The sequence below is a fragment of the Chelon labrosus genome (assembly GCF_963514085.1).
Source record: "Chelon labrosus genome assembly, chromosome: 12".
Classification (NCBI taxonomy): domain Eukaryota; kingdom Metazoa; phylum Chordata; class Actinopteri; order Mugiliformes; family Mugilidae; genus Chelon; species Chelon labrosus.
Window position 1 is genome coordinate 28,470,504 of NC_140345.1, and position 12,958 is coordinate 28,483,461.

The window sequence follows — 12,958 nt, forward strand, 5'->3', positions numbered from 1 at the left end:
GGTGTAATGATGATGCACTGTGCATGAAGACAAAACCTCCAGCCTGGAATGATTCGATGACTTTGACCTATGGAATATATGAACCGTTGGTGCCGTTGTTCCTAACAGACTGAATTATAACCATGACTCTGGTGATCCTATGGAGACAGGTTTTCATTTCTTCATTTGGAGAAAAATAAAACGGGACATTCATGGTTAGCGAATATTAGGATCATAAACATGGTTATTCTGACCAATAAAATGATGATATGGCCATTTGTTTAAATAGCCAAACAGACAGAGAGTGCGCAGTGATGGAAATGTGACCTTGATTTAATCCGACCTGTTAACCAAACATTTTTCTCTATCCTAAAACAACGAATCAATGATTTTTCTTTTTAAAAAAGTCAAAGTTATGTATGTCTCACCTCTGCAGAACCACGACACGACATAGTGTTTTTTCCTCTTTATTAAAAGTTAACTTGAAGTTTTCTGAGCTGTTTTTAAATAAATGTAGATTTTATATATTTCTGCCTCAATAAAATATAGATAGTGTAGATCAAATCAAGTGTTTATCTATACGTACTCTGCAGAAAACATATGATTCATTTGATTCGGTTTGAGTGTCGCAGTCGGTCGGGCCTCACCTCTCCCACATGCTGCACACATTGGGGTCCTTCGGGTTCAGGGGGCAGCTCGGACCAATCAGGAAGCAGAAAAGCAGCAGGACGGCGGAGCTCTGCAGCGTTGGCGGCGGCATGGTCCTGAGGGGGAGACAGAGACAGGACAGACGTTTACAGGCGACTGCAGGAACTCAAACATTTCAACACATTCTTGTTGTTTTAACACGAGATGCACCAGTCAACTGCAAATATGTAAACTTATGATAGAAATAAATCCTGAGACAAATGTGAGCACCCTAAAAACACAGCTGTATCTCTGAGGCAACATAAGTACCACACAACATCTACATCCACTGTTTTTTTTTTTAATTACCATTTCCCAGCATGCCGGATGGAATGATTCACTGAAACCTGAGTGTCTCTATCTATAAACTGCAGTTAGGATTTACTCTCTGACTGTGAAAGAGTTCATTAAACGCTCAGCAGAGGTGAGGCGGAGCGACAGACTGGAGCGTAACGCCGCCTGCTCCCCGCTGAGCTCCACGCCGCCCCAACAGAGAACATAAAACACGGGCAGGAGACTCCCTGACAGCAGGCAGGACGGCCGGGACAGACACAGAGAAAAGGAGAAGGAAAGAGAGAGGGATCAAGAAACGTGACACCCAACTTCATCCTGACCCCTATCAATCTGTGCTGCAGCGGAGCCTCCACGCTCCTCTGCCGTCCCCATCCACACTCCGGCAGCATCTGGATCTGATCAGGGAACGGGCCCCAGAGAGCGTCCCGGCACGGGGACCCTGTCAGGCTCTCAGGGAGCAGGAGGGAGGCGATTTTTCGCCTTTTTAAGAATAAACCGTGGAAATGGACAGAAGTTCAGCAGGCCAGTGGTGTGAGCCTTCTGGTGAAAGTATCGTGGGAATGTAGCGCCATGTTGACACAGGATTGGTCAGGTCTGGCCCTCGCTGTTTTCCCAACCGGTCCCCACTGACAGAATTAGTGTACCACAACGTCTAAATGTCATCTTTGGCCCTGGGGAGATGTCTGATATGCTGGGACTTTGTAGGGACACTCCGGCCTCGGATCAGGATTATACCCAGCAGAGCGACTCATGAAACTAAAATCTCAGGTCTCAGAAGGAGCAATAACAAATATTTCTCTTGCTGATAAAAGGCCTTTCTTGGATTTTTAATGAGCAAAACAAACTCACAGATTATGTGATGTGAGATTTAACAAATGTGGATGGAGAAACCAAACTTTACCCCAACAACACTAACAACCAGGGTTATATTCCAGCCAAGATAAACTAAAAGATAGCATAAATACCATGCTAGCAGATGTGTAAGGCTCTTCTCTCTGTGCCCTTTGAGCTTTCAGCTACATGCTAACATCAACATGCTGAGCCTGAAATGCTTTTAACTAATCAGAGAGCACAGTTGAGGCCGTTGGGAATACTGGACAAATGGTGACACTGGATGAAAGGTCTGTGCAGACGTCAGCATGCGACTGGAGATTTTAGTCTGGTTGTCCACACAGAGAGTATGCTAGCTTTTCTTATATGCACGATATGCGTGTTGTACCTCGTTCGTGGTTAGCAGTTGCACACACTGTTTTTCTCTTTTTGACTTTTTCATGTTGGCTAGCTAGCTCTTCTTATTTCAGAGGATGTTTTATTACTGTTGCATGTGTGGATCATGTCCACAGACGTTCAGCTGCACAGAAGCATGAGTGGAAAACCAGGATTTTGATTTTGCAGTCTGCAGACACAGATGCAGAAACACTAGTAGTGATTCATCTTATCTCAATTAGCCTAGCGTAGCCAGTTTTATTACATTATGAGGTGTGTTTCAACTGATACAGCAAAAAAATAAATAAATTAAAATAACTCAACTGGATCATCCTCCAACCAATCAGATCCATTGTTATTGTGAGCTAATTCAAATTTACAGCAACTACATGATGTGTACGACTACTGCTGCTCTCCTGTCCGTCACTACATTAAGCCCCGCCCCCAAACGATCTTTGCAGGAGCAGAATCAGTTCCCGACAGAGAGACTCCAGACCAACTCTTCTCCACAAAAATAAAGTGTGAAGGTGGTTAAGTTCGTCTGGCGTCCAGCCTGAAGGAGAACTGAACATGTGCACAGAATTTCACTGCAACTGAACATTTAAAATTATTCTAAATTTATTTGGTTCTTTGGCTGTTGCATCACTCCACTGTCCAACTTTCTGTCTCTAGCTCCATCTGCTTCTTTTGCATTTTAAGTCTCATTGCTCATTCTGAGAAAATTCCTGACATTGGATCCTTTTAACCTTTTAAAATCTCGGCTTAACCCTCAGCTACTTCTATCATTTTTTAAATTTCACCTGAAAAAACATCCTCTCGTTCAGCCAGTAACAGTGCCACAGCTGGGAGGTCAACGTGAAGGTCGCTGCTTTCATTTCGCTCGTAGTCGTGCTGAGCCGTCTCTTCTGAATATTTCCACCTGCTGTCATTCACAATCTCTTATTGCAAAGCTTAAGCGTCCGAAGTGTAATGAGCCGTCGGTCAAGGCTGAGAAAGATAAACTAAATCAGTGGGAAACATAGAATTATAATTCAGAGATTTGGCCGTGGCAGCAGCCCGCTGTAGTTTCCAGTGCGTCTCTGTCTCTTCGTGGTGGAGAAACATATCATCCCTCACTTGTCATGCACGTATTTGCATTTTAAGTCACAGCGCTCTGGAAATTTTTGGGAAATTTCCTGAGATGAGCAGAGGCTCATTGGCCCTGTGGCTTGATGAATAATACATTCCTCCAATACTGCCAAGGTCAGCGGTTCAATTCCCATCAGAGCCGCTTCCACTGTGTGTTTACAGAGCTCGTTCTTTGTGCCACAACGGAGAGGAGTACGCTTCAGAGTAGGGATTACTTGACGTGTTTGCAGGGAGCTGTTCACCATCAACATTTCTACAATCACTCAGGAGCTCAGAGAGCAGATTTACACCTACGTTAACTGTCCGGTGGCTGGTTATCACCGCTGGAGACTTGGCACGCCGAGAGCATAAATCAGAGTGAGTGCACACAGCCTCTGCTTCTGATAAACCGCCTCTCGCTGCTCTCCTACCCACCGTCAGGAGTTAATCCACTCGCTGGCACAAACCCCAAGAAAGAAATGTGTGTGCCACAAAAACAGAATTTTATAAGAGCGGCCATATGGTTTTTATTAAGAGGAGTCATCGACTCCACCAGCCACTTCATTGGACTGGGGGTAAATATTTTTCATTACCTTCTCTTTGGGTTTTAATTGCGCTTCATTAGAGAACGGCTTCAGACCGCATGGGAATTCTTAAATGCTGAGAAAGAGAGTTTAATGAGTGCAGACTGAGTTGTTTTGAAGTCAGGCGCTGTTTGCAGAGCAGAGCATGTTTGGGTTACCTACGTGCACATGAACGGGAGGTGGGTGTTTGGGGAGGGGGTGGGGGGGGCAGGTAGACGTCTGGAGCTCCAGGTGGTACTATCATCATGTGGAAGCAGGAGCTGGAGTTATACACTGAGGACTGACTGCTGCTTCCTCTGCTCCTGGTCACATTATAACCTTCTGCTCCAGTACATCCAACTCTGAACGTCAAATACACTGATTTTATAAAGAAGGTTGTACACCGGCATCAGCCATAACATTATAACCACCTTCCTAATATTGTTTTGTGCCTCTAAAACAACTGTGACGCATCAGAGAATGGACATGGGCCTTCTGAGGGTGTCCTGTTGTGTTAGTGGGGGGGGGGCTTTGAGGGGAGGGGCCTCTGTGGATCATCCCACAGATACTTGATCAGTTTGGGATCTAGTGAATTTGGAGGCCAGGTCAACACCTTGTGCTGTTCTTCATGTTTTTTTTTTTAGTTGTTCCTAAAGTGTTTTTGTGTGTGTGTCTGTGTCAGGCTGCATCCTGCTGGGGATGGCTGCTGCCATCAAGGAGTGTCATTGCTATGGGGTGGGGGTGCCTGGTCTGGTCTAGGTGGGTGCTACATGTCTAAGTAACATCCACACCAATGAATGCCAGGTCCAGAAGTTTCCCAGCAGAACACTGAACTGTCACAAGATGGTTTAAATGTTATTCACTTCTCCTGTCTTCTCCGGTCATAATGTTGTGGCTGATCGGTGTACGTTCTGAAAAGTTTAGTTTTAGTTATTTGACGCCATAGAAACAGGATGTGACATCGTGATGACTGACAGTTGCCGCTTACAACCGCTCAGTGAAGCGGTCTCGTAGGAACACGAGGAAAAACAAAAAATAAACGTCTTTGTTTCTGTGGAGACTCGTCGTCCATTCTTTTCCTACAGTTTATGATCTAAACCTTTGTTTACCCAAGTTTGGCTGCAGCAAAAAAAAAAAAAAAAAAAATAGAAAAAAAAACAGAAACAAGTAGAGTGATGTATTGCAGTGAGCTGGCAGCGACGTATGCACACCTCCACAGTTCACATCCACTGGTCATATATTGTAAAGTCTGGACCGAGATCAGTTAAAAACCACAACAGTGTAGACGTTGCGCCAACATATTTCTGCTCTTATTGTGATGAAAAAAACAGACAATTTCATTCAGTGCCGTGAAACTTTCATGTGGTTCTATAAACCAATAGAAAATAAGCAAAATACCACACACACACACACACACACACACACAAACACTCCCACTTACTCTTTCATGCACTGATCATGTGTTTTCATGTTCTGGAGACATTACACATCAAATGAGTCCCATACGCTGAAGCCAGTTCAGAGAGGAGCTATTTTTAGCGTCTGAGGACATTTTGCTAATTCACTAAAGCTCCTCTTGACTCGTTGTGTCGAGGCCCGGAGCGGCGGCCCACGCGTCGTACCGACCGAGGAATGCTGCGAGCTCTTTACGGGCCCCACGGCGCTCCTTCCAGAACCGCACAGGGGCTTCAGTGAAAACAAAGCCCAAATGGAAACACATGCGCCGGGCCATGCCATCAATCTCGCTCTCGTGTTGACTCTGCCCTTCTCAATCAGCAGGCCCTTCACCATGCATAAGTGGTGACAAGCAAGAAATGAGTCTGATTTGATTTTAAGCAACTGGGCCATTTTCTTGACAAATGAATAATTCCCGTCAGGCCGAGTGTTTAGAGCCGTTAAACAGTCACAACATGTGGAGATTCAACAGTGCGGAGCGAAGGCGGCCTGCTGTTAGAGGAGCAGTTTAACATCAGGGAAATGAGCTTAGTGGCTTTAGAGATGAGATTAAGATGAGATATAATAAAATAAGATCAACTAAGACGAGACGTTATTGGTCCCTGTGGGGATATTATGGTGTAACAGCAGCAGGGCAGAGCAAGAATACAAGTTAGACATCAAATAGGTTGTGATATTAAATATATATGGTACAAAAAAGTATTTACAGTCTGTATAAAGGTTTTAAATAAGTAACTACAGATCGGTGAGTAAATAAATATACATACCTGGCATTAATGAATATCAGGAATAATAAAAATCAAAAAGTAGGAGGATTGTTCTTAAAAAAATGATGTGAAACAATGTGAAAGTATTTTTCTGTGTTTCTGTTTCTGCCTGTACTTCCTGTGTGTTTCCTCCCTCCACTGATTGGTTGATTGGTTTCTCCTTGTAGGCTCCGCCCTCATTAGTGTCACCTGTGTCTCGTTAACCTGTCAGTGTATATATATATAGTCCTGTCAAGGCCTGTGTCCTTTGTCAAGTCGTCTGTTGAGTTACCTGCCTGTTCTCTTCATTCATCTTTTTTTTTTCTTCTCCTGTTTCTGTTTCGTTCCTTGTTTTGTGAGTTTTGTTTTGCTTCTGGAGAACCTGGGGACCTCCGGTAATCTATGATAATTTCAGAGGTCATCTGTGATCTTATGCTGCGTTCCAGAAAACTGGGTCTTAAATGTGCGACCTCCTACTAAGAAAAATGCTCTGGAAAGCCACATGAAGGCGGAGGTCCTACTAGAGAAGTTGAGGCAAATCGATCTACCCTGACTTCACTGAGATGCAGCAGCCTGATCATTTACTAGACTATAAAATACATTTATCTGTTTGTTTGTTTTTTGGTCATACTAGATATCATCATATTACAACATGACAGTTGCGTGAGGAGATGTCTCTATAATCTCTCTGCATGAAGTTAAAAAACAAGAAGTCACTATAGCACGAGACATCCAGACACGGCTTATTTCATTTAGAATATTGGACTCCAGCAAAAATGGCCAGGTTGGGACTTGGGGAGAATGATGAGGAAAGGGGCACTTTGGTACATATGTTCTATGAATGTGAGATGGTGCACAACCTTTGGGTGGCTGTTATCCAAGGTATCAATAAAGTACTGAAGGTAGAGCTCAGGGAGGGGCCAGTCTTGTGTATTTTGGGGATTTTGCCGGGGAAATCCGGCCTATCCACACAAATGTGTACATGGGTGAAGCTAGCCCTCACAACAGGAAGCAGGGTAGTCTTGAGACACTGGGAGTCGGAAAGAGAGATCAGTTTTAAGGAATGGAGAGATGAGCTAACCAAGATAGCTTCGTTTGAACAACTTATTTATAGGATTAATGATAATTTAGATCTATTTTTGAAGGTATGGGCCCCTTATTTGGAAATGATTGGAAAGTGATGATTATGATGGCTAACATCTTTATGCTTCCTTCATGTACTTTTTCATCTAAGTCCAATGAATGGACACGTAAAGTAACGTGGTTTTGTGACGAACTTAACTGTCAACAATGTGCATCTTAGTTATTTATTATTTTATATTATTTGCTCATTTCATAATTATTACTGTATGATTATTGTTTATTATTAACTGTATTATTTATTTATTTTATTTTATTTTATTTGTTTTTTTGTTGGTTTTTTGAACCACTCTGTGTATTTAGTTTGTTACTGTCAGGTTTGTTCTACTTTTCTTAAAATGCTACTTGGACTTAAACTCGCTTGTAATGTTAAGAAAAGTCAATAAAGAAGTTAAATCAGAAAAAACAAGTCTGGAAAAAAGAGAGGAGGTTTGTTGAACGTCTGCCGTTAAGTATATTCATTATTGCTGGTGGAAAAACTTATATTATTATATTATCTTATCTCAGTCGGCCATGTTTGTTGTTTATGTTCAACTTGGTTCTCCTGGAACGCTTTGAGGTCGCATCTAATACACTCCCAGCTTTCTGGAACGCAGCATTAATCCCATGTGAATCAGCCATGTCTAGTAAAAATTACACCAGAAATTACCGACTCTATTTTTCCTAGCACAGACGTCCTGTCATAAAACTAATCCAGTGAGAATCGGCATCTCTTTGATTTTGTGTTTTTACTTTTTCAAGACTTTTGTTTGATTCTTTGCTTTTTTCTGTCTCTTGTGTCTGAAGAATCATGAAGGATGTGCTGTAAATCAAAGTTTAGACAGATGTCTCTGAGTCATTCACCCATTTAGACGGATGAAATCATTAAATCAAGCATTAATGTGTTCATCAGTAAAGGTGGGGCTGATTTAAATACTCACAGGTCGTTAGTAATGTCTTGATTTAGAAGTAATGGTGTCATAAAAATATATTTTTTATTCACAATTAGAATTTGCAAAGTAACTAAAGTCCTCTGACGTGTGGTGAAGAGGAAAGTAGAATAAACAGAACTATGGATAGTAGATTAGAGTAAAACACAGTTTGATTATCCCGTGTGAATGCAACATATGAAACAGAGACGCAGGGGGGTCGTCTCTGAATCACAGGACATCCCAAGGTAAAACTAATCCCGTGCTAATAGGCCTTAATATTTCATCCAGGTCCTACTTCCTTACTACACTGTGTGACAGATTAGATGAGAAGTCAGAGTCTGCTCAGTTTAGTTTAGTTTAGTTTAGCATAAAGACTGGGAACACGGGGGAGGAACTAGCTAGCCTCACCTCAAATTCCACCGACCAGCATCTCCAAAGCTCATTAATTAGCTCATTAAGTCATATCTGGTTTGTTTAATCCAATGCAAAACCATTACATAACTCTTACATGAGCAAACTGAAGAACTGTGCCTTGACCTGAGGGAGCTGAGCTGGGACTCAAACCTCCAACCCTGTGGTTAACCGCACAAATACTCAAATTATAATATGAATAAACTGAATGCTCTTTAATTCTGCCTCCTTCCTGAGTGTGAGGGACTAATAGCAGGTTACATGAAACAGCCCCTTTTCATTGTGTTTGACTTTGAAGCAAAGCATATGGCGCCCGTCAAAAAACTGTTTCCTTCCCGACTAACCTCAGATTTCTGTCTCTGCATTTTGCTCCGGTGCAGTCGCAGCGCTAATTGAGCAAAGAAAATATTAGTCACCCACAGGAAAGGGAACACTGAGGAGGAAAGAAAAATGAAATAGATGGAATAATATCTTGACTGAGGTGTTGAGACAGACAGCGAGAGGAACGAGGACGCTCAGAGAAACTACACCCACCTCCATCATTCACTTTCCTCCTGACGCTGCAGACTCCAGCACGCTGTCCCAGAGTAAACGGCATGAAAACTTAAACCGCCTTTATTTTTGTGCACTGTTTTAAAAAGTGTGTGAAGCTGCAGAAGGAAGGCAGCACTGTGAAATACTGCAGGAATGTGTTATGACGAATGATCCTGCAGGTGCAAGACATTTTTGTTTTTGTCTTTCAGAGTCGTATGAATCAAACTGCCGGTAATTTATTTATGTCTCGTTGCGTGCTCCCTTGGTGATAAGTAACTCTGGTGTCAGCAGCAGATCCACGCCAGTAATAGAAAAAAACAAAAACTGGAGCAGATTAGTTTCTATTGAGAGCATTTTAATAGAAAGATGTACTAAGATATTATTTTATAATGTGAAACAAGAAGCTTTTAATTATAAGTGTTTAGTTTCATTTGGCACATGGTTGTTTGGTTGTGAATTCATTTCACTCCTTGCAGTTTCATTTTAGATATTCAATTATTTTATTCTTGCAAATATTGTTTGTAGATTTATGTTTTCCTATTTTATTTTATAGTTTATTGTAGTTTTTTGTTATATATTAATAATTTGGGATTCATAAAGTCTCTATCTGTCTATCTATCTATCTATCTATCTATCTAAATTACTTCTGAGAATATTAAAAAAGAAGCCAGGAGTTTTTTGCTTTTGGTTTTTTTTTTTGGTGCTTTTAACGTGATTTCTTGATCGGTGCAAAAAAATGAGTCTGAAATTAAGACTTAAATGTCAGTAATCAGTGGTTTTTTACTGATTACGGTTTAAATGAGTCACTGCATTGGAGGAGAGTTTCAAAATAAGAGTGGCCTGCCTGATGCTTGAGCATGGAGCTGAAATCCATGGAGCGATTTAATCAACCGGTGGTTCCCAGAGGGGGAGAGATAAGAAGCGGTGGAGCTCCATTATAAAACCATTAGAACAACGAGAGGGAGCACAAATGAACAATCGCTGCTCTTGTATCAGACTTTCCTCCCCAGTGTTCTGCCCACCCAAACTGAACACAGACAAATTAAAACCTCCAAAAGCTCCCAGAGACAAAATCTTCCTCGCAGGAGTTTAATGTTTAATGTCTTTAAAAAGCCCTCAACGTGAGAATGTATATTGGAAAGCGGCGCAGCGACGTTTGGGGCGATGTGAGGCCACCAGCGAGAGACAACGGAGATGAAAATCAACTGAAATGTTTCCTGGCAACACGGAGGTCACACTGCACATGATTAAAGCAGCGCTGAGCGCCTTTACACTTAAAGGCTGCTCCATAAAGCTGCGGTGTGTGTGTCGCAGCCTTTAAGGAGGTTTAAGTGATCATCACAGAGTATCTAAAGAACATCCAGAACAGGAGGAGGAAGAGGAGGAGGAGGAGGAGGAGGAAGCTGCAGCAGAATTCAAATTCACAGTTCAGCTTTAGAATAACAAATCTATAAAAACTGCTCCGGGGCAGAAACTGACAGAAACTGGAATGAATTAGCCAGAATCCTCCGTGTGACACACACCGACCGCAGCCACAGTCCCCTCCTCCCCCATCTCCTCCCCCCTCTCCTCCCTATCCCACCCTCACATTAAACCAGAGTTACTGTAAACTGAATATAAAACCCATAATCCTTTGCATCTGGGTTATCGTCTTGGCTCGCGGGACGGGTTCGGCTGCTAGACCGCAGCGAGGCTGGCACATTCTCCAGTTGCTGCCATGCATCATGTTTTGGGTGGGAGGGTGGGTGTGAGGGTGGGGGTTACAACAGAGACCCTTCACAACGCAATGGAGAGAACCGGTGACACGCCGCGCCCAAACGCCTCCACAGATTTCACGGCATTCGTCAATTTGTGTTATTAAGGTTCTCCTGCTTCGACACGTTTCACTCGGTTTACAGTAAAGACTTGAACAGAGTACGGTAAGAGGTGGTGCCCTGCCACAAAAAGCAGAACCCCCCCCCCAACAACTGGAAAATAATATATATATAAAAAAAATAAAGCTCTTGAGTGGAAAACTCCTGGCAGCTCAAATGCATCTGACTGTTCTCGGGGGAGTTGCGTGACAAAAGGATGATCTAGCGAGAGGAGGAGGAGGAGGAAGGGGAGGAAGGGGAGGAAGGGGAGGCCTTGCATGGATTTTTGGAAGTCTGCAAGATAAGTGCCAGTGAGCAGAGGAGAGAAGCTCTTCAACTTTTGACCTTTATTTTTTTTTATCAAACCTGCACACCTTTGTAAAAGTCCGTCTCCTTTGTCTTCTCCTCTTCCTCTGCACCGTATCTTCTAACTGTGTCAGCAGAACTTCCCTCAGCTTTGCGAGACTTTCCAGTAACAACAACGCGGGAGTAAATAATTTGGATCCTCTTTCTTACCAACGGGGCCCTTGAATGCAACGACAGATGCCCCGGTGCACGCTGCCAATCTGTCCTCCACTTTGAGTCATTTCAAAAAGCTCTGTTAATTAGAGGAGCCGCAATGGAAACTCTAATGAGATCATGTCATCTGCACGGCAACGTCAGGACAGAGTTCATTTGGCAGCCTCAGGCTTTGTGGTTACTTCATTTAAAAACACCAGAAGAAAGCATTAGGATTTAAGTTCAGGGTCCGGTGAGAAACACAAGCCATTGACATTTACCTAATAAAACTCTTTAAGAGGACGGTGTCCAGGAGGATGCAGAGTGACGGCCGCACCTCGTTCCCATGCTGCCGTGTTGTTTGCGTTGGAGAGCGACGTAACGAGTGAGGTCAGCGAGTTGCGGCCTCAGTCTTCACGCTGACGGAGAACAGAGCCCGTGGATAACGGTGGGCGACGTGATAAGGTCGCCGCGGTAACACTCTTGTTTTGGCCCACTCGAGGACATCAACACGAGTCCCAACACAGAGCGGAGGACGGAGGACGGGAGGACGGAGAAGTGCAGCTCTGATAGAAGCTGGTTGTACTTCTGTTATAGAAATTATACTGAAACTAGGAGAATTCATAAACTGTGTTTAGAACAGACTGAAGCAGGACAAACCTCTGTGACTGTATATGAAGATGGATGAGGCCTCTGTGACGCCACACATGAGGCTCACTGTGGCGACTAGGGACGTCCTGATCTGATCCTAAATGTCCTGGAGTTGGTCTCCTGTAGCTTCCTAAAGTCTGTCCTTGTCTTCCTTGTCTTCTCCTAGAGTCGACTGGATTCAGTCCAATAAATCTTTCTGTCAGAGTTAACGTAGTGTGGAGAGGGTAGCTGGTACCTTGTGTTCTCTACTCCAGAAATGTTTCTTTTAAACATAGCAGCGTTCAGTGTTGTTGTTTGGGTGCAGCCTTTGCAGCCTTTTTTTTGTTGGCAGCTTTGATGCTAGCCAACCAAAGAAGACGTGTTGACGCAACAGGGACGTGGTTTTGGTTTATGGCGGAGCTAAAATAAATAACTACAAAAGATCAGACTCAGCTGATATCTCCAGATACTGATCTTAGAACGATGGGCCTGAAAAATGGGCAAAGAGGTGGAATGAAAGCTGAGCTGAGGCTAAAGACAACTAGCAACCTATGAGGACTGTGTCCAAACTGAAGACGTCCTTAAATATGGGTAATTTTTCTATAAAGATTCTATAATCTTTCTGCTTTAAAACTGGACATTTTAACATGAAGCTCTATGAGGATTGACTCAGTGCTGGGGCTAGCTTCTAGTGCACATGAGGAGCTTCTACGTTGGCCTCATTTTTCATCCCTGACTCAGAGACTCAAAGACTGGACAAAGTGAAGCTCGTAATTAACCAGTCAGTCAGGGTTCCTGCCCTCACCTGAGGTCAGGAGAGCCGTGTCGGGAAAGAAAGACGGCAGATATGGACATGCTTCCTTTTGGAGGGAGGGAGGGAGGGAGGGAGGGAGGGGGTGGAGGGGTTAATATATATCCCTTCTGGACTCGGGACGCCCCAGAGA

The 12,958-nt window shown here is 43.3% G+C and overlaps 1 protein-coding gene across 1 annotated transcript in view; it reads right to left on the bottom strand.

Annotated features, from left to right (window-relative positions):
* The window catches only part of pear1 (platelet endothelial aggregation receptor 1), a 29,364-nt gene extending 28,032 nt beyond the window's left edge, over window positions 1-1,332 (bottom strand). The window contains exon 1 of the mRNA XM_084557532.1: window positions 627-1,332. Coding sequence (XP_084413658.1) covers window positions 627-739 — 113 coding nt within the window. The 5' untranslated portion in view covers window positions 740-1,332. The remainder of the gene's footprint in view (window positions 1-626) is intronic.
* Between the last annotated feature and the right edge of the window lie 11,626 nt (window positions 1,333-12,958).